We start from the raw sequence: 27,377 nt of genomic DNA, 5'->3' as shown, positions 1-27,377 counted from the left end.
AACAGCATGAGAGTGCAGAGAAAATACTGGTTTACAAATAATACTGGATTTGCAGAAAAGTTCAATCTCAACTGAACAGTTGAGAGCTTGAGGAGTTGGTTCTGGAGGATTGGCAGGCGGCAAACTGATGAATGGAAGCAAGGTCCATGTATTTTACAGTTATTCCATGTAAAACCTTTTAGATTAGTTTAGTTTAGAGATACAGCATGGTAACAGGCCCATTGGTAACAGGCCCATTGGTAACAGGCCCATTGGTAACAGGCCCATTGGTAACAGGCCCATTGGTAACAGGCCCATTAGTAACAGGCCCATTAGTAACAGGCCCATTGGCTGACCGAGTCGAAACCAACCAACGATCACCCATACACTAGTTCTATCCGAGACACTAGGGACAATTTACAGAAGCCAATTAAACCTACAAACCTGCACGTCTTTGGAATGTGGGAGGAAACTGAAGCATCCAGAGAAAAACCATGCAGTCACAGGGAGAATGTAAACTCCATACGGACAGCACCCAAGGTCAGGATCAAACCTGGGTCTCGGGCGCTGCAAGGCAGCAACTCTACTGCTGTGCCACTGTGCCACCCCTTTGCAAAGACAAGTTGTGAAATTACCAATTTATACCAGATTTACAATTCACTTTATCGTGAACTGTTAGCACTTTACAACATGTGTATCTTACCGTCATAACATCCCAAGGTTGGTAAGACAATACTGGTAATGATAGAGTAACTCTATCCTAATTGTATATGAATTAACTGGAATAAGGGACTTGGCACCAATTACTTCATATATTCATGACTTACATCTATTCTAATTAACAAAAACGAAGAAACCTTTACAAGCAATTTTGTTACAGATTATACAGGTTCACCACTGATTTTCCGGCACCCTTGGTTCCAGAGCTTTGCCAGATTATCCGGACCAACAGAGGTCATGGCCTCCGAGAAGTGTTGAATGATATCGGAACGGTCAGTCTAGGTTTCCGGGGCCGCAATACCAGCCGACAAATTCGGCCTCAGACATCAGGTGTGGGAACAGATCTGCCGTCTCCGGCTGGGCCGGAGTTCATGAGCCCCAGCCGCAGGGGGCAAAATCAACCCGCCAATCAGCCACGGAAGTCCCGATTAAATCGAGATCGGACACCACATCCGTCTGGGTGCCACATTTTAGGGGACACTTCCAGGGGGGATTTCAAGTGCACTTTGGCATTTTATCCAGATTAAAGGAGGTGCCAAACAATCAATTGCCGGAAAATTGGTGGTGGACCTGTACTTTGAAATTGACTTAAACTAGCGATGTGGATTTAAATACAAACACCTAGTTAACTTTGATTGTAAGATTACAGAAGAAAGAGCATGAGTGTTATTGAAACATAAAATCGTACATTCCTTTAAAACTATTATAGATTTAGATCCAAAATTAATAATCTTAGGATTATCAGAACACATTACAAACTTTACGCTAAGTCAGAGACGCTTTCTTGACTACAGTTTAATAACTGCGAAAAAATTAATACTTAAATTTTGGAAAAAACCAGTAACCCCCACAATTAAAATGTGGATTACGGAAATGACCGAGACCTTGCATTTGGAAAAAATAAGGTTTGCCTTAATTGACAAACCAGATCTATTTTTTTAAATATGGTCTCCATTTATTGAACTTTTAAAAAAGTAAATGGGTTTGTCACAAAATTAAAATTTAAAACTAAAGTTAAAACTTGAGTTTAAGGTTGGATGTACAACTATACTCATTAACTCCCGGATCTATCCCCATAATCTTTATGTTAGTAATTCTCTTTTTTCTTTGCTCTCTCTCTATTAGTTTATAGTCTTTCTTTCCAGTCTCTTTTCATCTTTATCTTTTCTTTAAAAATTTAAAAATGGAAGCTATGTAAGAACTCTATAACCAGTTTGTCGTTTATTATTATTTGTACATATGCTTTAAAAAATTTTAAATAAAAAAAAACTTTAAAAAAAAACTATTATAGTGCAATAAAACTTACCTGTTTCTGTAAGTTTTTGTAAGATAGGATGAGGGGTTCTCTTCTTTCTGCGATGGAAAGGAATGCCTTTGATTTGAGACTGCTCGGCACAGCAATGCACAATGATACAGGGTAAGATATCACAGAAGGTCACTTCAGGCCGGGAGGTTTCAGCTTTTAGTGTTGTATAAAATGAAATTGCATTATCTGCTAAATAATAAAATAAACACAATTGGCTTGCAACAATGAACTTTTTTTTCTAAGCAACATTTTAAATACATTCAGCGAAATAATCTACCTGGCAAAGTTGTATGTGAGGTATCAGTAGGCTGTTCACTGGTGCTCAACACCTCTGAAATACAGCTGCAACAGGAAAACTACTGTTATAAAAACATCTTTCAGTGATTGAGCTTATCCTAACCAAGTCAATGATCATTTTTTATTTCATTAGAAACAGCAAAATGGTGCACCAGAGGAGTTCAAAATACCATCAAGAACAGAGGTTTACAGGGAAAGTATTTACCTGCTATTGAGATCGTTGATATCATTTCTCTCATCACTCAAAGTTAGCACATAGAGTGCAGTTATCAAAATAATACTGCCACAAAATAAAAACATATGTTATTTGTCACATATTGAACCACGGACAAACAGTACATGAACACCACTGTCTTTCCTTATATAAAATCAATTTTGAAAAAATACACGTAAAGCTTTCAACTGGCTGAATTAATTCAATAACTAAATATTTTCATAAGAAATACTGAAGTATTCCTGGAATAATTCAGGAGTTATTAAGAAATGCCTGATTCGGTTAGTACCAAAAATAAGCTTTTGTTTCAATATATCACCTTGCAAAACCATAAGATTAAAAACATAAACTAAAACACATTCAGGATTCTAGCATCTCTCGTAAGAAATCCTGAGTGCCATTGCTGTTAAACTGAGGTGGATTGCAAATTTCTCCCGGTGGTTTTTTTTTGGTAGGATCACGGCCTGGGTGAATTATAACATATAAAGTAAAGAACATAATTAATTTACATTACATACAAGTGTAAAACCTATTTTCAAATGTTATTACAATAGTACAAAAAATCAGTCTGAAGAAGGGTCCCGACCCAAAACTTCACCTATCTATGTTCGCCAGAGATGTCACTCCAGCACTTACAAGATACACAGTGCGAGATGTTACTCCAACATTGTGTCATTAAACCATAGAGCCATACAGCATGGAAACAGGCCATTCAGCTTAATTTGTCCATGCCAACCAAGATGCCCCATCTATGCTAGTCCCACTTGCCCGTGTTTGGCCAATATCCCCCGAAACCTTTCCTATCCATGTACTTGGCCAAACATCTTTTAAATGTTATAGTCTGTGCCTCAACTATCTCAATAGACAATAGACAATAGACAATAGACAATAGGTGCAGGAGGAGGCCATTTGGCCCTTCAAGCCAGCACCGCCATTCAATGTGATCATGGCTGATCATTCTCAATCTCCTCTGGCAGCTCATTCCATAGACCCACCACTCTCTGTGTGAACAAGTTGCCCCTCGGGTTTCTATTAAATCTTTCCCCTCACCTTAAATTTATGTCCTCTGGTTCTTGATTCCACTACTCTAGGTAAAAGATTCTGTGGATTCACCCTATCTATCCCCCTCATGTTTATATATATGAGATCCTCTATAAGATCACCCTTCAGCCTCCTTGTGTCTTCTTTTAAATTATATGAGTAGGTGTGCTTGGCAAAAAATAGGAATGCAAAAGGATTTTTTGATTCAGGACAGAGCACTGAAAAATAAAGCAGGGGTTCAGGATCAGAGTTTAAAAATTCAATATCCATGATAACTAAAAGCAAAGTATAACATCCAAACCTTCTGGACCATATAATAACTAAACCAAAAAACAAACTCTTGCCATTATGAAATCGAGCAGCACCAGCAATAAATTACACTGTTAATAGCTGCTCAGTGGAAACTTTTCATACATTTGTGATCAATGTTTGAACATGGTAATGTGGAATTTACCTCTGTGGTAACAAGGACATGCCTCCATTTCCTCCCACTGGTTGATCACACCCAGTGGAAAATTAGACAGCTACGGTTTTGACAACAAGAATGGGTCTCTAGACACACGTTTTTAGAATCAGATAATAAAAAGAAGCGGCATCGCTATGGTACATGTATAAAATTTGTCTCTTTTTTCCGTTATAGCCCCAAATGTATTTACACCTACCTTACTTTAGTGCATATGTTTTCACATTGTCAAACTGTAAAATTCTTATGACAGACCCAAAGTGCCGAAGTAACCCAGCAGGTTAGGCAGAATCTCCGAAGAAAAAGGAAAGGTGACGTTTCAGGTTGGGGACCCTTCTGCCGACCTCAGTATAAACCGGCATCTGCAGCTCTTTGTTTCTACATTCTGTAAAATTCTTATTTCTGATGTTTAAATTGCAAGCTTTTCATCACTGACTTCTCTCGGGTATAACTTCCATTTTCAGCTGTGTTGATGTTCTAAACTATTGGTGCTGGTTATTCTCACTGCTGTGAAAACGAGATACCAGAGTGTCTGCACAATAAGGAGTCCACTGGAATTCAGTGAGGGGCGTGAGGGGCGAGCTGAAGAAAAAATGATCCATCGCGAGGAGATATGAAGATTGGAATTAACTGTAGGAGGGAATTAACGGTCAGCCACTGAAAACTTCAATGATTTGGGGTGAAGGGCTGGCAGGAGGAGATAGAGCAGAGAGATAAATTAAAAATGCATCTTAAAAATATATATCTTTTTTTAAATGGTATACATTTAGATCATGGAAGCCCAAGTACTTTTTCCGCTCCCATTGTCAGGAAAACTATTGTTATTTAGAGAAGAGGAGATGTCCTTTACGATCACATCCGATTTCGATTCCATTGACAGGCCTGCTACTGAGTCACAAAGGGGAGAAGAGTGTTTCAGCACTTGCCCTGACAAGGAACATGAGAAGGAACGTGCAGAATGCTGTATGAAACATGTGAAATGTAACTTAACCAGAACACGGGAACAAAAAATGCTGAGCAAGGATGACAATTTTTTTAAAGGATTGCAACTAATTAGTAATTGTTTTTTGTAAAAACTATGCTTACCTAAAGGTCATGACAGCCAGCAAGGCTATGATGGCAATTTGGAAACACTTTTGTGGAAAACAGTCTTGTTTAAAACAGGCCTGGATGACAAAAAGTGAGAACAATTGGTACTTCGGATTAATTTATTTACAGACATCAGACACCTTCTTGAAATGAGATCAAGTTTTATCACTAAAATACCAACACTACACAAATTCCAAGGAAGATAATCATATAGTCATAGAGTCAAGCAGCATGAAAATAGGCCCATCAGCCTAACATGGCTATGCTGACCAAGATGCCCCCTCTACCCTAATCCCACCTACCCTCGATTGGCCCATGTTCATCTAAACCTTTCCTATGTATGTACCTGTCCAAATGTTCTTTAAATGTTGCTACAATACCTGCCTCAACTACCTCCTCTGACAGCTCGTTCCATATACCCACCACTCTTTGTGTGAAAAGTTGCCCCTCAGATTTCTATTAAATCTTTCCCCCCTCACCTTGAACCTATGTCCTCTGGTTCTTTAATCCCCCTACTCTGGATAAAAGACTTTGTGCCTTTACTCTACCTATATCCCTCATGATTTTATACATCTCCATAAGATTACCTCTCAACCTCCTGTTGTTCCAAGGAAAAAAGTCCTAGCCTCCCCAAACCTCTCCCGATAGTTCAGACCCTCATGTCCTCGTAACATCCTCATAAATCTTCTCTGCATTCTTTACAGCTTAACAACATCCTTCCTATAGCAGGGTGACCAAAATGAACACCCTACTCCAAAAGGGGCCTTGCCAACATGATGTACAACTGTAACATGACATCCTAACTTCCATACTTAATTCCTGAATGATGATGGTCAATGGGCCAAAAGCCTGCATGAAACTCCATTTTCCATTCCTCAGCCCACTTGCCCAGCTGATCAAGCTTCTGCTGTAACATTTGATAACCATCTGCACCATCTACAATACCACTTACTTTAGTGTCATCTGCAAACTTACAAAAACATGCCTTGTACATTCTCACCCAAATCATTGATCTAACCCACAAATGAAAATGGACCCAGCACCAATCCCTTAAGTACACCACTAACCTTTATGCGAAAATCTGTAAAGAATATGATATTCTCTTGTAATAGCGATCAAAGAACAGAAAATTCTTCAAAACAAAAACAAAATACTTCGATCTAATTCCACTTTTGATATGGAGTATTGCAGGGAAGTGCCCATTTCAGCAATATCGTGGTTCTTGTGTACCACTTTAGACTTCAGAGATACAGTACAGAAACAGGCCCTTCGACCTACCAAGTCTGCCCCAACCACTGATCGCCGTCCACCAGCATTATCCTACGCACTATGGACAATTTACAATATTACCAAAGCCAATTAACCTACAAGCCTGTACGTCTTTGGTGTGTGGGAGGAAACCTGAGCACCCGGAGAAAACCCACGCAGTCACAGGGAGAACGTACAAACTCCGTACAGACAGCACCTGTAGTCAGGATCAAACCTGGGTCTCTGGCACTATTAAGCAGCAACTCTACTACTGCACCACTGTGCCACCTGATGCACCTTAGCATATTTTAGTCTCTGTGTTCTGTGAGGGACAATTTTAAATCCATTTGCTCCATTTATTCTTTGACTTTGCCCCCAAGGGTTGAATTTGGTTGTTTGAATTCCTATTGCCACTGAGGAAAAAAGTTTCAATTTGCTTCAATCGAAGATTAAATCAGATTTTTGACCTTCCTTCCTCAAGCAACTAATATTGAGATGGTTTAGTTATTTATCTCATGCTATTTGTAGGGGAAAAAACAAAACGTGTTGGAAACAATCATCAGGTCAGGTAACAACCATAGAAAGAGAAGCAAAGTTAGCATTTCTTGTCAAAGACCACAGATGCAGTTCACTGTTCGATTTCCTAAGTCATAACAGCGACCATACTCCAAAAGTTTTGAGATGTCTTAAAGCTATGTAAGATACATACATTTTTACTTTCCTTAAGAATCAAAGTTATTTTTGATATTTAGGTATTAATTGACTTTTGTATATAGTTTACATTTGCTTGTATAAAATTGCTGAATAACAATTTTTTCCATGTAAAATTGATTTTAAATGATCATTTTAACCTTGTAATAAAATATTTCTAATCTTTCTTTGTATGCAAGGTTTTATGGCATTTGCTTATCACAAGAGCTGTTCCTCAGTTCGTGTTTTCTAGGATCTCAGTAATGAGGAATATTGCAATATTATGGGAACTCAAGGATATGGCAACAGAAATAATTTTGCAATTCCGAAACAAATCTTGACTACTTTTCAACATTGGGAAAGGACGCACAAAAACAAGATGGATCTCTGCTGCTTTCACATACCTTGTGCTTGGTCATAACAGGCTTCCTCGCAGTCACTAAATTGTCCAATTGACTAATCATGCTGTAAAACAGTAAATGGTTCAATTTAAGCGTCTATTCCAAGGGTGGCAGATTGAGCAATTTTATGTGGATTTTTACTCTTAGTTGATCGTTAGAAACATTTTCAGTGGTTGGAGATCTTCATGCAATGTATGTTTGAACTAAAGAGGTCAGGCAGCATCTGAACTATCCAACTGAGATTCTGTGCCCAGAGTCATGATATCAGAAAATGGTCCGTGTAAATCCCGTTAAGAGTAATAATTGTGAAACTTGATATTACTTTTGTTCCATATGTAGGAAGTAACTGCAGGTGCTGATTTACACCAAAGATAGACATAAAGTGCTGGAGTAACTCATCGGATCAGGCAGCATCTCTGGAGAAAAGGAATAGGTGACGTTTCCAGTTGAAACCTTTCTCCAGGCATATGAATTCCTTTTCTCCAGAGATGCTGCCTGACTCGCTGACTTACTCCAGCTTTGTGTGTCTATTTTATTTTGTTCAATGACAACATAAGACAATATTCATGAAAATACATCTGTTTGTATTTCCGCAAGATGAACTGACAATGGAGCCTTGTGAATATGGTAAGTGAATGCAGGGATGTGCCTAGTAAATTGAATGTGGAATGTGGGAAGAAACCAGAGCACACGGAAAAGCCCACACGGTCACAGGGAAACTCTGTACAGACAGCACCTGAGATCAGGATTGAACCTGGTGCTCTGGCGCTGTAAGGCAGCAACTCTATCACTGCGCCACTCCTGGGTTGTAACGGGTTGGCTCCTGGGCAATAACTAAACATTGATAAATAACACTGGATATAAATAAAATTGCATTTGTCTTACTTTGTCCTTTCGCTGAGTTCTGTCCTGTTGGGTGTAGTGTGTAGGCCACAGCCGCAAGGTGAGTCGGCTTTCTGCCTCCTGCAGGTGAAAGGCCGATTGAATAAACATGTTTCTGTTTTATCAAAGAACAAACATGTGCAGGTAAATTCCTTGATCCACGGATGGGGGGGAGGAAGGAATCAGGTGGATTTAGAAACTATATTTTTAGGGTGAATTAGAAATATCAAACATCAGTGGAAATAGTTAGAAATTCGTGTGAGCGAAAATATAAAACAGAAACAGTAAATGCTGGAAATTCTCAGCAGGTCAGACCACATCAGTGGGAAGAGAAACAGAGATAGCGTCCATAGTCGACAAAGGTTCTGACAAGGGCTCTTCAACCTCAAATGATGTCATTATTAGTTAATTCTGTTAGACAGACACTAACTGCAGGAGTAACTCAGCGAGTCAGGCAGCATGTCTGGAGGAAAGGAGTGACAAGATGTATAGCGTAATAGACCTATGCAGCACAAAAACAGGCCCTTTGGCCCATCTTATCCATGCTGTTCCATGTAGCAGGAGAGCCACCTCTTCTCTCGGCCACAGCCATAATGCTATTACATTAATGCTGCACACTAGAGAAAGATAATACAAAACGCTGCATTGTTTGCCACATGTATTACAAGGAACAAAAAAACAGATGATGCCGTTGGAGGAATGCTTTCATTTCCACAAAATCAGGTGAATCATTGATTTTTAAGGAGCAGAGAAATTATAAATCTCGCATTCATCCAAATATAATAGTTGTCTGTTCTAGAAAATGAAAGCTATTTTGTCCTGCACATAACAGGAGCAGTATTTTTGTGAATATTTTGTCCAATTAAAATAATAATCAACAATGTAATGAATCATAATATAGAATTCCACTGACTTTTGTTAGTTAATTGCAAGTTTTCGTGGAACAATGTTTTGACATGAGATATTGCAGGGGTAACAGAAATATTGAGTAAAGTCAAACTTAACGTGCTTTATTTCTCGCTAGAAACATGCTGTTTCATTTGTTCTCCTTATTTTTCAGAGTGATTAACAAATAGTCACATCATTACACTGTCATTAGTTGGTTTTTATCCTCCAGCCCTCCTTGTTAGAAGAGGTTATCTAGCCCGTGATGCTATAATAACCATATTTCCCCTTTAATTAACACTTGATTTCAATCAGTGAGTTTATCCAATTTGTGCCACAATAGCGCAGCTTAATTCTAAAGAAGTTCATGGATAGAACATAGAAATTGTAGAGTATATACACCTGCTCCTGTATCTCTCACTCATTGTGGAGTTTCTGCTCCCGTTTTGCTTCAATTTGGCAAGATTGTTGTTCCAGACTTCTAACTCTTGAATTCTTTTCTCCAAATTGTCAGTCAACTTGCACAACTCCTTCACTGCACCAACATTCTCCATGAAAATTTGATCCTACGGAACAGAAGCATCCTATTTCAGGTAACAGAAGTACAAATCCAGGCATCCATATAGAAAATGATTCCTTTCTTTCCATGTTATTGGAATTACTAATGTAAATTAAAACTGTTGCAAATGTAGATCTTCTCTATGGGCAAGTGACTGGCAGCATCAAAGTCAACTTGTCGGATTTACTGAAACGAGAAGTCAGAATTTCCCCCAAATGGTGTTTTCTCAAGCATTGGCCTCAAGTTTACTGCTTGCAAAATAATTGTACCTTGGGAACCAGTAACAACACAGCAAGATTATATCATAGACTCAAAATGATGAAGTAACTCAGCAGGACAGGCAGCATATCTGGAGAGAAGGAATGGGTGACATTTCAGGTTGGGACTTCCAGTGCTTCTTCAGACTGAAGAAAGGTCTTGACCCAAAATGTCACCCGTTACTTCTCCCCAGAGATGCTGCCTGTCCCGCTGAGTTACTCCAGCATTTTGTGTCGAACTTCAGTGTAAACTAGCATCTGCAGTTGCTTCCTACCATATCATAATCTGGCAGAGTGAATTGAGATCATATAGAAAAGGAAATCGGTAAAGTCAACACTTATTAAATGGGAAGTAGGAAGATACAAATTTGCTGTTAAGGTGGGAGATGGCTGAATGCATTTTTCGTAGGCCTTGGTATAAAACGCAGGAAAGCCAAGTGACGCAAATGATGCAAATTCTGCCGTGATAGAAGGCTCTTTTAATGTTTATATAATAGGTAAAGGGAAATACTCAAAGGGCATTACACAAATAAGAAACCAGGCCTGAAACCTAGAAGCATAATTTGCAACCCATGAATTAGCCATGTATTTAAAGCCTCCAGAATTAATACTTTAAAAAAAGAAAAATAATTAGGGGATGAAAGGCACTTGATAAATCAACTTAATTTACTCTTTATAACATGTGCTCAAATATTGAACCATGAATATCAGCTTATATTTTACTGGGTATCTGATGCTCTAAACAGTCTTGCCATACATAATATTGCAAAATCTTTTATGGCCTTAATCAAAATGATATGGTATCTATGTGACCTCACGGTAACTCTTAAGCTAATTAAGCATGCAAGGGAAATTTGATTTGAATACAAAAAATCACATCATTAAAGGTGTAAGATGAAGCCTGAAGCACCAGCCAATATTTGCTATTACAAATCAATCACAAATATTAGAAATTCTAATTTCCATTACTTTATCAACCATGAGGAAGTTCTTGATCTTCTCTCCATTGGTGTAGGTCACATCACCAACCTCCTTTACTGCTGCTGGCAAAATCTCCTTCACTTCTTGTGCTATCATACCTACATAGAGAAACAAATAAGGCCCATGATGGTCATGACAAACCATTAAACTGACCAATGCACAGGTGTTAAGAGCATTCATTTTGAAGCATTGAAAGATGAAACACATTTCCATCAGACTGGTAGAGTATTATCCAGTTTTAAGTGACTATTGATTTAGTTTATTAATATTTTATACTTGATTTCTTTACGATGGTCAGGCATTAATCTAAATTAGTTTAAAAACAGCCAGAAGTTATAGTCATGCAGCATGGAAAAAGGCCCTAGAGCCTAGCTTGCTCATGCCAACCAAGATAGACTGAAGAAGGTTCTCGACCTGAAATATCACCTATTCCTTTTCTCCAGAAATGCTGTCTGGACCGTTGAGTTACCCCAGCTTTTTGTGCTTATCTTTGGTTTAAACCAGCACCTGCAGTTCCTTCCTACACATGCTCCATCTATACTAGTCCCATATGTCCATGTTTGGTCCATATCCGTCTAAACCATTGAATATCACTTCTGTGGTAGCCGTTGAAATTAATTGTTCAAGTAGCCGAGTGGAGTACAACATTTTTGAAGAGAAAGAAAGACTAGCAAACTGCAAAATTTCTAACAATCACTACGATTTCTGTGAATTGCTTCAAAGTATATACTAATGAGGTGTTTAACTATTAATGTTTACATGTTAAACAATTTTTCCATAGCAACGACAATAACAGGTTTTTAAAAAATAATTGTGAATGGAAAGACATTCCTACAAAGTTTTGGCAGAGCAAGCGTTACCATTCCACACGACAACATACGTTCAAAAGCAAATCCCAGAGATATCTCAAATCCCAAATCCCAGGGCGGCACGGTAGCGCAGCGGTAGAGTTGCTGCTTTACAGCGAATGCAGCGCCGGAGACTCAAGTTCGATCCTGACTACGGGTGCTGCACTATAAGGAGTTTGTACGTTCTCCCCGTGACCTGCGTGGGTTTTCTCCGAGATCTTCGGTTTCCTCCCACACTCCAAAGACGTACAGGTATGTAGGTTAATTGGCTGGGTAAATGTAAAAATTGTCCCTAGAGGGTGTAGGATAGTGTTAATGTACGGGGATCGCTGGGCGGCACGGACTTGGTGGGCCGAAAAGGCCTGTTTCCGGCTGTATATATATGATATGATATGATATGATATGATATCAAATTACATGGCTGGACAGTTGACTACTGTATAATATGCAAGGCAAAAGTTCAGCAAAAGTTGATGCACCAATACAGCTGTGAATAAATATTAGTGAAATCATAACCAAACTAAATAAGATCATTATTCAAAATCATGACAAATCAAAATTTATATTGTAGAAAGGTTAAACGACCATTCAACAAAGGAGCCTCGTGCACACAGTAATTTAGAACGTTCCGGTGATTCACCCCTTGCCCCTTCACATGGTAATGGGATTAAGAAACACAAGATAAATTGAGGAATGCCATTTTAATACTCTTGAATATTTATGGGAAAATACAACACAAAAAACAAAAAAACGGTTGCATTTTCAACTCTATTATATCAACAGATCCTTCCCGGATACGAATGGGCTACAATTTGAACAGTTTACAAGACGGAATTGTGGCTGTCGACCAAAATGCTACATGACAAATGATGCCTGCAGAGGTGGGCTGTCTCATTGGAATAGATAGTCTGTGAAACAGATAACATTTGAAATCTCATTTTGCCATTCTTCATGATAAAACTGATATTGACAAATTTTGCCATATCCCAAGCCACTAATGATATCCCTTTGCAAGATTTTACTGCAGGCACTGTTTTCAATACAATTGGTGGGTATAAAAAGGATACTGCTAGTATGGCACGTCTTTGGAAAGGAATCAATAAATAGATTTCAATGTGTAAAGTAGAATGCATTTTTTGGGGGTTTGATATGGTCACCTGAAGTCGCGCAGCAGCCAGCCAATCCATGCGCTGGTTTCCCAAGCGTTCTTTCACATGGACAGGCCGTACATAAATCGGGCATTTGTAAGCTGAGGGGGATCTAAATACTGAGGCTTCTTCACTTCACTCCACATTCATTTTCACAATTCTTGTGAAATGCTTCTACCTTAAGTGGTACTGGTCCAACACCAATTTTCTGGCAACTAGTGGTTCAGTGCCCCCTATAATCTGGACAAGATTACAAAAGTGCATTTGAAATCCCCCCAGAAGTCCCCTCATAAATGTGGCGCCTAGGCCAGGTGAGGCAGCCGACTTCCGCGCAAATCTCGACCTCAGTGGGACACTGAGCCACCAGTTGCCAGAAAATTCTGTACCGATCAGCGGTTCAAATTTACCCCCTGTGGCCATGGCACTGGAACTCCGGCCCATCCAGAGGCAGCAGATCCAATCCCATAGTATCTCAGCCCCCCTCCCCCCACCCCACCCCACCCCCCTCCCCCACCTCCCCATCCCATCCAAGGCCATGAACTCTGTTAGTCTGGCAAAATGGATAATATGACAAGGCTCTGGAACCAAGGATGCTGAAAAATCGGTGGTGGACATGTACCATTAGCATTTGCTGCAAAAGCACACAAGCAACATATTTCATTGAATAGTCTCTGATGAAAACATGACTTGCATTACCAGTTCCATGAGTATGATCTACTCCCATTTTTATTGCAAAGTCAGGCTTATAGTCATACTCAACGAGCCTCATTTGCGTTATCCTTTTTAGTTGTTCAGTAGTGTCCACCTACAGGATAAACAAAAACTTTCAATACATTGAATGTTCCTGTATTACAGAAATCTATCTGTCACAAAAGCAGGCAAGAAATGGTGGCTTGGCCCAAAACGTCACCCATTCCTTCTATCCTGAGATGCTGCCTGTCCTGCTGAGTTACTCAGCATTTTGTGTCTATCCAAGAAATGGTGTGAGGACTGGTCACTTGATATAGAGCAGAGTTTGAGGTGGTCTGGCCTCTTACACTATGGCAGTTTTATAAGTAGTGTTGCAGTAGGCATTGGTTAGCCCACAACTCAAATACCACTGAAAGACTGCCAAGAAATGTAAAGAGGCCTGACCCTGAATACCTCCTGATGTAGGTAGAGATAAGGGAAGTTCTCCATATATCTGTTGAAAATCATATTTGAGAGAAAAATAAATCATTATGCATCATTTAAATTAACTTAGCTTAGTTTATTATCATGTGTACTGAGGTACAATGAAAAGCTTTCGTTGTGTGCTAACCAGTCAGTGGTTATAATCGAGGCATTCGCAGTGTACAGATGCAAAAACTATGGACAATGTAAACCTATAATGAAAAAGAAAATATTCAGCAAATCAGGCAGCTCTGCAAACTTTTCACCTGATTAATGACCTGAAACATTAGCTATAGTTCCTTTCCCCACAAATGCTGCCTGAACTGATTTGCTTCTGTTTGATTTCATGAATCAGTAATACCTCATGGATATTCTCCTTTGCTCGTTGGTCAGACGGATGCATGACTGTGCCCATTATTTTTACATTGCCGCACACGACCAATGCCTCATCAGGACTATCCGTATTGATTCCCACTTGACCATGACAGGCGATTGTATTGGGGAGATGTCCTTGTTGCCATGTTACTTCACGATCATGCTCAAACTGACTAGGATTTGAAGCCTGAAAAAGAAGTCAAGGTGCAAGCTTAGTCTATCCTTGTTAAAGGTAGTTCATTGGTTCCTTTTTTATCACGAGGACCAAGGTACAGTGAGATTCTTTTTTTTTTGTTGCATACAGATCAGTGAGATTATTGCCATAGTAATTGATATATCAAATTTGTGTAGATTATTTAGAACTTATATATCTCCAGATAACGTAATCAACACCACAACTGCAACTGAAATTGCCACTTTTAAAGTAGACAACAGGGCTGTATTCCTTTCTACAGACATCACAATAGTTCACTGACTGACAAAGTCAGTAAGCATTCATGTACCAAACTTCTTGCACTATAAATAACAATAAAGTACATGAAGTAGAAAAATATTGTACACAGTAAGGATTTGCTTCCCCATATAAAGAAGTTAAATAAATAAAGGCTGGGTTGAATTTGCCCATCGTTGGAGAAATATTATTTAAAAGAGATGCAAGGTTTGATAATGCAATAAATGGACTGGAAAGATGTTTTTGCAAAACTAGAATGCGAAGGTCATTGATTTATATAACACTCAAAGTCCGTGCTGTCTGCTTTAAAATTACACATTTCTTAACAACACAAGATAGTGTAAATGACTTTTCATGAATGAAGTAGGGTGCTGACATATTTACCCTCACAATTATCCGTTCTGATATATCAGCCACTAATAAATAATTCTGGTTTTGACTGATAGCGTTGAGACCCACCACAAGCATAAAATATCTGAAAAAGGAGAAAGTCCCATTATGGCAAAGTCAGTTTCCTTTCTATTAATATATACACAGATAATTTTGATGAGTCATGAATAAATAATTTTATATTATTTACTGAGATTGAACGAAGTATAATAGAAATAAAACATCAAAATACAAGGGGATTATCAGCAGTTGAAAAAAGTTTTGGTAATAATTTGTGCGAATCATTCTTTAAGATTGGAATTAACAAGGGGCATCAGATAACATTTCCTTGTACACTTCTTTTCCAGTAACACTCAACATTCGTGTTTTATTTCGATCACATTCACCTCTGATCAGGATTAGGTTTTCCTTTCTTCCTCATGTTGTTTGCTGTTGTCTCACCAAAATGCAATCTTCCTAAAGTGATTTTCGTTGTTTGGTCTCCTGGCAAATCAACCCTTTAAAAATAAATGCATTGAAAACACTTAAAAATTACAAAAGCCAGCTTGTCGGTAATCTGAGAAACTGTGGGTGTTTATTAAAATGCGACTTCAATAATAACGATGATTGTCAGCTGCAGATTCAAATCTGGACAAAGGGAGTCACCATTAGACATAGGAGCAGAATTAGGCCATTCGGCCCATCGAGTCTACTCCACCATTTGATCATGGCTGATCAACCGCATTCTCGTGCCTTCTCCCCATAACCTTTGATCCCCTTACTAATCAAGAACATATCAATCACCACTTTATAAATACCCAATGTCTTCGCCTCCACAGTCATCTGTGGCAATGAATTTCACAGATTCACCACCCTCTGGCTAAAGGAATTCCTCCTCATTCTAAAATATCCAAAATGGAAACAAATAGAGATAATTACAGAACTTGTTATAAAGCTTTAATTAGAAAGTGATACAAGAACAAGAAATGAAAGTCACATGAAAGATGCTTCGTAGCAGAATATTTAAAAAAGATTGATATAGACACACTCCAACACTTTAAATAAAATATTGAAATTAATTTGGATGAGGAGTTTCTACCTAAAATACTGAAATGTTCCTCTTTCAATTATTGATGCATTACATTGTATATTAGAAGAAAATGCTGGAACAATTTGCAATTGAGGTTATGCCCAATTATTAGCTTGAAATCATTTGTATCGTAGTGCTTGCAAATTCTATTCCACTTCCAAAATTTCTTTCACGTTCCTGACGATTTAAGTGGGTTACGATGATACCGAAATGCATTTCAAAGCGGAGTATATTGGCAAAGTAGCAGTACAGTGAAGAACAACTCAGGAAGCTACTTCCTGATATCCACATTTAACTGCATTTGTACAATCACCAGAACTTGTCCCATTTACTTTTCAGTAGCAATAAAGATGACAGTCTTCCTTTTGCATTTACCACATTTTTTTTGGTGGTTGAAGTTGAATTTTCTATGTTAACTTATGCCTCATTTTTAGTTTAGAGAGATATAGCGTAGAATCAGGCCGTTCAGCCCACCGACTGCACCGACCAACAATCACCCCATGACACTAGCACTATCCTACACACTAGAGAAATTTTACAATTTTACCAAAGCCAATTAACCCACAAACCTGTACGTCTTTAGAGTGTGGGAGGAAACAGGAGCACCTGGGGAGAACACACGTGGTCACAGGGATAACGTACAAACTCCATGCAGACAACACCTGTAATCAGCATTAAACCGGATCTCTGGTGCTGTAAGTTGCAACTAGACCATTGTGCCGTTCTGAACTGCTTCATTAAATTTACCTTATTGGATTAAAAAGTTTCTTGCTGCGGTCTGATTGAGATTGCTCAATGCTGATCACCTGATTTGCAGCCTCAACCTGCGAGCAAAAATAATATTTTCATTATTGCAATAAATTATTGTAAGTGTAGGAGCCATTTATGTTTAAGCTTGCTACTGTTGGCATGTTATATTATTTTGTCTAGATATATCTTGCTGTATTATTTATTTTGGACACTTGTGGGGCAGTCGTTAGATGTACAAGGTGGTGTATATATATGGACATAAGGGTCTGGGAGTGACCAGATACAGGGAGGGAGAGGATACAGTTCTTACCAGACCTGGAAACAGAGCTGGACAGACCATTGACTGGAAAGACCCGAGACCTGGGACCAGACCAGGGATAGAGCAGTCTGCTACGACTTGTATGCGAAATAAGTATAGCCTGGTATGTTCATTTCCTTGTTTGTACAACTACTTCAATAAACAACTAATTAAACTGGAAAAAACAACTGGAAGATCTGTTCTGTTGGGTCTGTGTAAAATCACTCTCTCCCTGTGTAGTAATGGCAATTGGAAAAGGAGATTTGGAAAAGTTGTAAAGTTGCCATTTCAGTAAGTATGAGGAAAATAAATCATAATATACATTATGAATGGGAGGAAAGCATACTGGAAGCAAAAGAAAGAAGTAAACCATGTTGGAATAAAGTGAAGAAATCAAAGAGCAGACAAACAACCCGAGGATGATTTTGGTCGCCTGGTTGTGGACCCATGGGAGAAGGGCAAGGTCATAAATAAATAAATACTTCTCATCTGTATTTAGCATGGTGAAGGATGTGAAATCTGGTGAGCTCAGGGAACAGAACAGTGATATCATGAAACATATCAACATTATAATAAAGGAGATATTGGTGAACATGGTGCAAATAAAATGTGGATAAATTCCCAGGTAAATAGCACAATACTCCAACTGCGGCCTAAACCAGGGTTTCTTCAAATCAAACTTTTTGCACTCAATGGCACAGCTGTAGACAAAGTCAAATATTTTATTTCCGAACAATTCTGGCTCGTGATCAAAATAGCACAAAATGCTGGAGAAGCAGCTTTCAAAATTGGTGCCCACTTTGACTGATAGACTTCTCTCATTTCAACTGCACTGGTTTATTTATTCAGAGCACCTGCAGAAAATTTACAGAGACAATGAACTGCAGTTGCTGGTTTACAATAAAAGACACAAAGTCTTGGAATAACTCAGCGGGTCAGGCAGCAAACACAAGTGTTCAGCCAGACGGTCGGGGAGTCTACATTTGGTCATCAGCTGGACCAAGTGTAGACTCAGCGATCATTTCGCCAAACCCTTGCACTCAGAACACCAAGGCCTGCTGGATCTCCCTGGTGCTAACCGTTTTAGTTCCCCTTCCCATTTCTGGCCTAGGGCTCCACCGTTGCCAGAGTGAGGCCACACACAAACTGAGGAATAGCACTTCATATTCCGCTTGGGTACCTTACCTAATGGCATGAAAATTAAACACTACAATTTTAAGTAACTAACCTATAAACAACCCAAAATGTGCAGCAACTTATTGGGGTTTTTTGTTTTGAAGAAGTAGAAAATGAATCTGGGTACAACCATGAATTTGCCTTCAATTTCCCACTGATAGTAAAAGACAAAGTTCATTTTAGATTAGTTCAAAGGACACATAATCCTTCCTTACAGAATTTATGTCCAATGTTTCTGCAGAGTTTGGACATTTTATATTCATTTACAGAATGCTGATGAGGCAAACATTTGTGTGACCTCTCCATAAATGTCCTTGAAAAAGCGATGGTGAACAGCCCTTTTGAACTAAAAGACAAACTATCGGGGGACCTCAGTGAGTCAGGTTGCATGCGTGGAACAAAATGGACAGGTAAAGCTTCGAGTCCCTACCCAATTCCAGTTCAAGATTTACAGTGCACAGTGGAGAAGCTTGGGTTCAGCGACCCAGTGGCCCAGGTTCAATCCTGACAACAGGTGCTGCCTGTACGGAGTTTGTACAATCTCCCTGTGACAATGGAGGTTATCCACAGGTGCTCCAAAGACGTGCAGGTTTGCGGGTTGATTGGCTTCTGTAAATTGTTCCTTGTGTGCAGGATGCGAAACTGGGATAATGTAGAATTAGTGTACATGTGATCTTTGGGGTGAAGGTCGAAGGGTCTGTTTCTACGCTGTGTATCTAAGCTAAACTATCTGCTGTCCCTTGTGTCTCCACCATTCTTGGGTTAGCAAACAGTTTTGTCTTTGGTTAATAGATATAAGTTTTCTAACCTTTCTAAAACACTGATCAGGATTTGGTTGAAATATTTTGCACTGTTCTGGGAATCACATTAAGAAAATAGACAGTGGGTGGAATCTGAAATGCATTGTTTGAAAAATGGTGGGGGAAGAATGCTTTCATAATAAATCTTAAAGCAGAATTGGATAAATACTCATTGCTAAAATAAGATAAAATATATTAAATGACAGAGTTCTGGGGTAAGAGCTGGGCAGTACAATTAATTAAATAGTTCTTTAAACAAGCCAATGCTCAGGAATTCTCTCATAGTAAGAAAAACTTTTAATATAGCAACAAAAACTGATCTTAATTTCAATTACTTATTGGAGCGACCATTCACACACTAAAGTCAGAAGCAATCATCTAGAGTGGTTTCTTGTTATAGCTATTTGCATTTTGGTTGATTTAATGATGATAACATGCCAGACAGAATTTACATTTACCAATTAGATGAATTAAAACTGGTGCTGAGAGAACTTAGGTGATTGCAGTTCTATGAAAATGAAAGGTAGTTACCTTCAAATGAAAGATCGAGATACAGGTATGTTCATAACTGTTCATAATGCTTGTTCATAAATTCTTAGTTGTTACAAACCATTTGCTTTTAACTTCAATACAATCAAACTGTGATAATTCTGGACTTGCGGATGCAAAGTCGGGATGACAATAGGCAATAGACAATAGGTGCAGGAGTAGACCACTCGGCCCTTCGAACCAGCACCACCATTCAATGTGATCATGGCTGATCATTCACAATCAGTACCCCGTTCCTGCCTTCTCCCCATACCTCCTGACTCCGCCATCTTTAAGAGCTCTATCTATGCTTTCCAACCTACTGGGTGTAATTCCTATTAATACCACAACACACTTGAACATTTTTTAAAGATATTACACAGTATTATAAAAGTATATTCCAATGAATTTAATGGTCAGTTTAATGGGAGGGCAGGAAATGGAGCCTGAGTGAATTTAAAGGGAGCAGGGGAAGGGGTGTTTAAAGGGAAAACTGTACAGGCATCCGTGTCTGGTGGCCCAAATGTTGAACTATTGGAATTTTGGATTAGGCAGATAACAAATTGTCAAATTTTTATTGTACTAGTTGATATAATTTATGCATTACTTTGAATTATGCTTTTTCTAATTTTAAAGTAAATTTCAGTTCATAGCAATATTCCAGATACAGCACAAAACCTTTTATATAAATAAAAGTTTAAGATTTAGAATTAAACAAAATACAATTTCTAGAAACCATCAACATACATACTATAATTGTGAATATATTCTAAGGACTAAACTATACCAGTAAGCTTTACTTTTTTATGGATTTATATTTATAATTATTTAAATATCAAAATAAATTTGCAAACAAAAATCTATATGAAAACTTGCCTTTACTCCAAAAACTTTAAGGAAGAATGTTTCAATTGGTTTGAGACCTGTAGGTGTTTTCACATATTTTGGGTGTCCAATCAGGCCAACATGAACTGTGATTTGGAAGTGGTTCTTCTTTTGACAAACAAATGAGTCATCCACTGTTGAAAAATTAAATCCTTTGTCTGCATCAACTTGATATCCTAGAGCTGGTCTAATGGGAACAGTAACACAGAAATATAAAACCGATTCGTAATTTCCATTGATAATCCAAGTTTATACTGTAATAATAAAAAGTTACTTCTGGAATAAAAAAATAAATTACCCAGAGTAGGAGTATCAAGAACCAGAGGATTTAGGCTTAAGGTGAAGGAGGGGGGGAAATTAATAGAAACCCAAGGGGCATCTTTTTCAGACGGATGGAGGTAGATATATGGGACGAGCTGCTAGAGGAGGTAGTTGAGACAGGTACAATACAACATTCATGTCATCCAGAGATGCTGCCTGACCCATTGAGTTACTCCAGCATTTTGTGTCTTCCTTGGGTAAACCAGCATCTGCAGTTCCTTGTTTCAACATTTAAAAACATTTGGACAGATACATGGATACGTAAGGTTTGGAGAGAAATCGGCCAAACGCAGGCAAGTGGGGCTCATATAGATGGGACATTTTGGTCGGAATGGGCAAGTTGGACAGAAGGGCCTGTTTCTGTGCTTTATGACCCTAAATTAAGGATGTTCAAATTATTTTGGAACAAGAATGAACCAGATTTTTTTACAATGAGGTATTTATTCAATATGATATTTGGGAAAAAATCAGAATGCAAGTCTCTTAAAGAAGGTTAAAGTTTTATTAAAACATACATCAATATTTGTGAATCTTGCTAATAGAGGATTTAAGGAGTGAACTGAAATGGTAAAAACTGTATGTGAGGGTTTCTACCAGTGACTGGCAAAAAAAAGCTATGGTAGATATATAACTGGTCAGTGGGGAAGAAATCAGTATAGTAGCAAAGAATCTAGAGGGAGGAGTGTGTGGATAACGGATAGGTTTGGTGGAGGAGGGGGAAAGAAACAGGATAATAGGAAACTGGAAAGAAGGTTGTGTATGAGAGGACTGTGATAGATCAAAAGAAAGGGACAGAAGGGGAGCAAGTTACCAGAAATTGGAGAATTCAGTGTCCATGCCATTAAGCTTTAGACAGAATAAGTAGTACTGCTTTGAAATTTTATTGTAAATTAGGATTTTAGGCACAATCTCTAAAGATTGTGGTAATATGTATTTCCATCTGTGGCATTTACAAGATTCAACCACAATCTTTCAAAAAAAGTGAAATGCACTTACAATTCATTGTAACTACTGTTACTCAATGCTGCCCAATGATTAGGTTGGAAAGGATTCCATTTCAAACGTGAACAACCCCAATCCATCGAAACTCCTGTTTGACTGTCAGTATCGTAACTATAATTATCTGCATGGTGTTCTCTGGAATCTGTTGTTCAGAAAATCAAGTATGTATATTGATATGGCTGTGCTGACAGTAAAATCGAAGTGAGCTCATTCTAAGATGGATGGCACTGACTAAAAAATAAAATCTTCACACTGGATTTGCAAAAAAAAGCATTGAATTTGTTATTTTTAACCGAGCAAGCTTCAATGAAATGAACCAAATCTTGAAAAATGTATGCAGTTGTAAATGAATCCCATTAATGGAAAGTGGGCATTAAATCAAAAATTCACCATTTACAAGATTTGATCAAATTCTAAACATCCAAAGGAAAAAATGAACTTGATTCTTACACATGTCAGTATTTCTCCGTGGCCCAGCCAAACCCTTCTCCATTTTACCCAATAGATATTTCGGAAAATTAATCAATCTTTATCTTCGTAAAGTTAGGTTTCCCTTCTCCATCAAATGCCACAAGTAAAACATCAAAAATATTATTTCCCCTGTGTTAGTTTTCTTACTAAATTCTCTCAGTGAATTAGATTATTTATGCGTAATACATACATTTCCAAGTTAGTTTCCCTTATCAACTCATGATCAGATTAAAATAACTTGATTACCACTATTTTTTTAAAACACCAAAACCCTTCTTTAAAAAAAACCCAGAATAAAACAGTTAAAGCCAAATATTGCAGCATAAACTGGAGATTGTGACTGGGCCTTGTTGTGTTTTGAGGAGCAATATATTGTTGTGAGCTTTCGTTGGGTTTTCAACAGGTTAAACATAGATCATATAGCCATTAGTCTCATATACAGAAAATTGCTGTTCAATCTCCACTTTGGCAAGCAATCTGGTCTTGACCCGAAAAAAGTCACTCATTCCTTTTCTCCAGAGATGCTGTCTGACTCGCTGAGTTACTCCAGCTTTTTGTGTCTATCTCCACATTACAACTTAAGCACAAGCATCCACCTCTCTTTTCCAACTTTCTCCTCCCTACTCCAATCAGTCTCAAGAAGGGTTCCAACCCAAAGCATCATCTGTCTATTCCCCCCATTGATGCTGCTAGACCCACTGAGTTCCTCCTGCACTTTGTGTTTTGCCTACTATTAGCATCAGTCCTGTCGATTCAAAAGGACATGCTTTATTTTCATTGAAGAAAGACTCAAAAAGCTGGAGTAACTCAGCGGGACAGGCAGCATCTCTGGAGAGAAGGAATGGGTGACGTTCCTCAGTTTTTTGTGTCTATCTTCGGTTTAAACCAGTGTCTGCAGTTCCTTCCTACATGCTTTATTTTCATTAATCTTCTTAGAATTATGCAGAAATCTTTATAACCTGCTTTTATTCTATTTTCACAGAGATAAAGTAATTGTCTAAAGACACAGCTAACTAAAAATATCTTTGTATATAATTTATCACTGAACTCATAAAATTAATAACGTAGAATTCTCTGGTCTTAGGACAATTTGAAAAACAAAGCTAAATGTTTAAGATAAACCTACAGCAGTCTTCTTGGCTTTGATTGTCATCCCACACATCTTCAGAAGCATCCTCAAAGAACTCAGAATGTTTTCTTTTGTTTGAATGCGGAATTAAAATTCTGGAACACAAGAAGTTTTGTCAACTATTAATGTAATTCATTATGTCTTCAGTGCCAACCTTTTTGCATTAAATTTTTTTTCTGGAGTAGGCATCACACTCAATGTGTGAATTTGGGCAACTGACAACACAACGGTATGAACATGGAATTCTCCAATTTTAGATAACTACCAACCTCCCCTTCAAACCCCTTCCTCTTCTCCCCCCACTCACCCGAGTTCTACCTGGACTCTCTTCCACCTACATTCCTTCCTCTAGCTTTACAAATTGTAACTCTTCAATCCTTTTGTCTCACACCTTCTGTCTTTTCACCTCTGGCCTTTGCCCAAATCTGCTTATCAAACCTCTCCCTCATCTATATCCACATATTGCTTGCCAGTCTATGTCCTGCCCCTCCTCTCCTCCATCTTGCTCCATCCCCATCACCACAGACAGCCTGAAGAAGATTCCCGATCCAAAATCTAACTATCCGTGTTCTCGAGAACACTTTGTGCCTTGGTTTTTGTAAACCAGCATCTGCAGTTCCTTGGTTCTACACTCAGATTTAACCTAGTTTAATTAAGGCAAGAACTAAGTTATAAATTCAAATTTATTGCCACGTTTCTATTTAAATAAATTTGACTCACTCAGAGGGGTGACTGGTACTCTGTTGGACAGGAAGATTTGGTTGGCACACGTAACTTGGAGGGACTGAGCAGTTGCCTGGAGGCATATTCACAAGAGACTTCATGGAATGTTCCCGAAGTCCATTATGTCTGTGTTGTTGTGGCAAGTTGGAATGGGTAGACACCACCATCTCACTAAATCTACATGGAGCTTTATGGCTCATTGAAGAAGCCTGTCTGATTTGGGGATGGATCCCATCAGTCCAAGTATCACCACACTGCACATCTAAATAAAATATTAAATGATATTAGTATTAGATAGCTGCACAGCATTTCTGATTAAAAAAAAGGCATGCAACCAGAAAAACTGGATGATACAAGAAAACAACTTCCAGGAATTAGTAGGTTAAGCTATGATGAGCGTTTGTCGGCATTGGGCCTGTACCTGCTGGAGTTTAGAACAATGAGAGGGGACCTCATTGAAACATATAGAATAGTGAAAGGCTTGGATTGAGTGGATGTGGAGAGGATGTTTCCACTAGTGGGAGAGTCTAGGACTAGAGGTCATAGCCTCCTTAGGAGTGAGCGATAGATCAGCCATGATTGAATGGCGGAGTAGACTAGATGGGCCGAATGGCCTAATTCTACTCCTCTCACTTATGACCTCATATAGCCACATAGAATTAAAGGACATTCTTTTACGAAGGAGATGAGGAGAAATTTATTTAGTCACAGGGTGGTGAATCTGCAAAATTCTTTGCCACAGAAGGCTGTGGAGGCTAAGGCAGTGGATATTTTTACGGCAGAGATAGATAGATTTTTGATTACTGCAGTTATCAGAGGTTATGGAGAGAAGGCAGGAGAATGAGCTTAGGAGGGAGAGATAGATCAGCCATGATTGAATGGTGGAGTAGACTTGATGGGCCGAGTGGCCTAATTCTACTCCTCTCACTTATGACCTTATAAAGCCACATTGATCTTTGACATAGAGTCATAGAGTCATAGAGTCCTACAGCACAGAAAGAGGCCCTTCGGCCCATCGTGTCCGCGCCGCCCGTTACCAAACACAGTCTAATTTTAATCCCATTTTCCCGCATTTGGACCGTAGCCCTGAATGTTGTAGCATTTCAAGTGCCCATCCAAATGCCTCTTAAACGTTGTGAGTGTTCCCGCCTCCACCACCACCCCAGGCAGTGAGTTCCAGACTCCAACCACCCTCTGGGTGAAAAAGTTCTTTCTCACATCCCCCCGAAACCTCCCTCCCCTTACCCTGTATCTATGTCCCCTCGTTGTTGAACCTTCCACCAGTGGAAGAAGTTCCCCGCCATCTACCTTATCTATGCCCCTCATGATCTTGTACACCTCGATCATGTCCCCTCTCAGCCTTCTCTGCTCCAGGGAAAACAACCCCAGTCTGCTCAGTCTCTCCTCATAGCCGAGGCCCTTCATCCCTGGCAGCATCCTGGTGAATCTCCTCTGCACCCTCTCCAAAGCTATCACATCCTTTCTATAACGTGGTGACCAGAACTGTACACAATACTCCAGCTGTAGCCTCACCAGTGTTCTGTACAATTCCATCATTACGCCCCTACTTTTATATTCGATGCCCCGGCTAATGAAGGCCAGTAACCCATATGCCTTTTTGACCACCCTGTCCACCTGCCTTCAAGGACTTGTGTACCTGCACTCCAAGGTCCCTCTGTACCCCTGTCTTCCCTAGGGTCCTTCCATTCATAGTTTGAGACTATTTGTTATATAGTGTCAATGCTGGTTCCAAGCCTATGCAATTCATAAGAATTACCATCTTTGTGTCCAGAAAGCCTTATAATTGCGTCCACAAACCCATTTGGATGAAAGGTCATTAACGCACAATTTTGTTTTTCTCGTCCAAAATGTTGTTTGGCCTAAACTTTGAAATATTTAACAAAATTTCCCTCTGATAACAATCACTCTCTATGGAAAATCATGCCACATTTCAATGGTAATTTAAAAGAAAAGTTTGAAAGTTTTAATTTAGTGTTTGAAAACCTAGAAATAAAAAGATGGGCCAAGAAAAAGGGTACAATGAAGGTGTCAATTTGTCTCAAATAAACGAGAGCAAAACATTCTTGAAGGGGATCCTGCAAACACTGCCTACGTTTCCCACATGGCTCACATGAAAAGCTCCAATTCATACCATAGTAGTCAGTCCTATAAGCCATCACTGATTAAGGATAGTTAATAAATATTGGTATCACATATCCCAGGTTCTGCACACCGCTCTCTCTCATCTTGACAGCCAGAAGGGGGGCTATGTGAGGATGCTGTTCATTGACTTTAGTTCAGCATTCAACACAATAGTCCCCAGCAGACTTGTTGAGAAGCTGCTGGAACTGGGTCTTAGCACCCCTCTGTGTGCCTGGGTCCTGGACTTTCTCACCGCCAGGCCCCAAGTGGTCAGGATGGGGGAACACACATCTAGCTCCCTCACCCTGAACATAGGATCCCCCCAGGGTTGCGTCCTTAGCCCCCTATTGTACTCCCTGTACACACATGACTGTGGGGCCAGGTTCAGCTCAAACTCCATCATCAAGTTTGCTGATGACACTGTGGTGGTGGGCCGGATCTCCGACAACGATGAGAAGGCCTACCAGGAGAAGGTGGCTGATCTGGCACTCTGGTGTCAGGACAATAGCCTCCTCTTGAATGTCACTAAAACGAAGGAGCTGATTGTGGACTTCAGAAGGGCTAAACATCCAAGGACGTACATGCCACTGGAAATAAATGGGTCTACTGTGGATAGGGTGAGCAGTTTTAAATACTTGGGAGTCCACATCACAGAGGATCTGACATGGGCAACGCACATTGCCGCACTGGTGGGTAAGGCAAAGCAG

General features: G+C 39.1%; 1 protein-coding gene across 1 annotated transcript in view; it reads right to left on the bottom strand.

The window, feature by feature from the left end:
- LOC144603457 (myelin regulatory factor-like protein) overlaps positions 1-27,377 on the bottom strand; it is a 45,030-nt gene that overhangs the window by 3,771 nt on the left and 13,882 nt on the right. Inside the window, exons 5-21 of the mRNA XM_078416666.1 lie at positions 24,526-24,790; positions 23,803-23,900; positions 22,200-22,347; positions 20,874-21,069; positions 17,193-17,269; positions 15,763-15,873; positions 15,371-15,461; positions 14,522-14,722; positions 13,705-13,813; positions 11,001-11,110; positions 9,618-9,781; positions 8,334-8,411; positions 7,452-7,512; positions 5,107-5,186; positions 2,508-2,582; positions 2,283-2,347; positions 2,006-2,194 (exon numbers count right to left, since the gene is read on the bottom strand). Coding sequence (XP_078272792.1) covers positions 2,006-2,194; positions 2,283-2,347; positions 2,508-2,582; positions 5,107-5,186; positions 7,452-7,512; positions 8,334-8,411; positions 9,618-9,781; positions 11,001-11,110; positions 13,705-13,813; positions 14,522-14,722; positions 15,371-15,461; positions 15,763-15,873; positions 17,193-17,269; positions 20,874-21,069; positions 22,200-22,347; positions 23,803-23,900; positions 24,526-24,790 — 2,118 coding nt within the window. The remainder of the gene's footprint in view (positions 1-2,005; positions 2,195-2,282; positions 2,348-2,507; positions 2,583-5,106; positions 5,187-7,451; positions 7,513-8,333; positions 8,412-9,617; positions 9,782-11,000; positions 11,111-13,704; positions 13,814-14,521; positions 14,723-15,370; positions 15,462-15,762; positions 15,874-17,192; positions 17,270-20,873; positions 21,070-22,199; positions 22,348-23,802; positions 23,901-24,525; positions 24,791-27,377) is intronic.

Source organism: Rhinoraja longicauda, chromosome 20 (assembly GCF_053455715.1).
Source record: "Rhinoraja longicauda isolate Sanriku21f chromosome 20, sRhiLon1.1, whole genome shotgun sequence".
Classification (NCBI taxonomy): domain Eukaryota; kingdom Metazoa; phylum Chordata; class Chondrichthyes; order Rajiformes; family Arhynchobatidae; genus Rhinoraja; species Rhinoraja longicauda.
The sequence above is the reverse complement of the archived record's forward strand: the minus strand, read 5'-3'. Positions and strand labels throughout refer to the sequence as shown.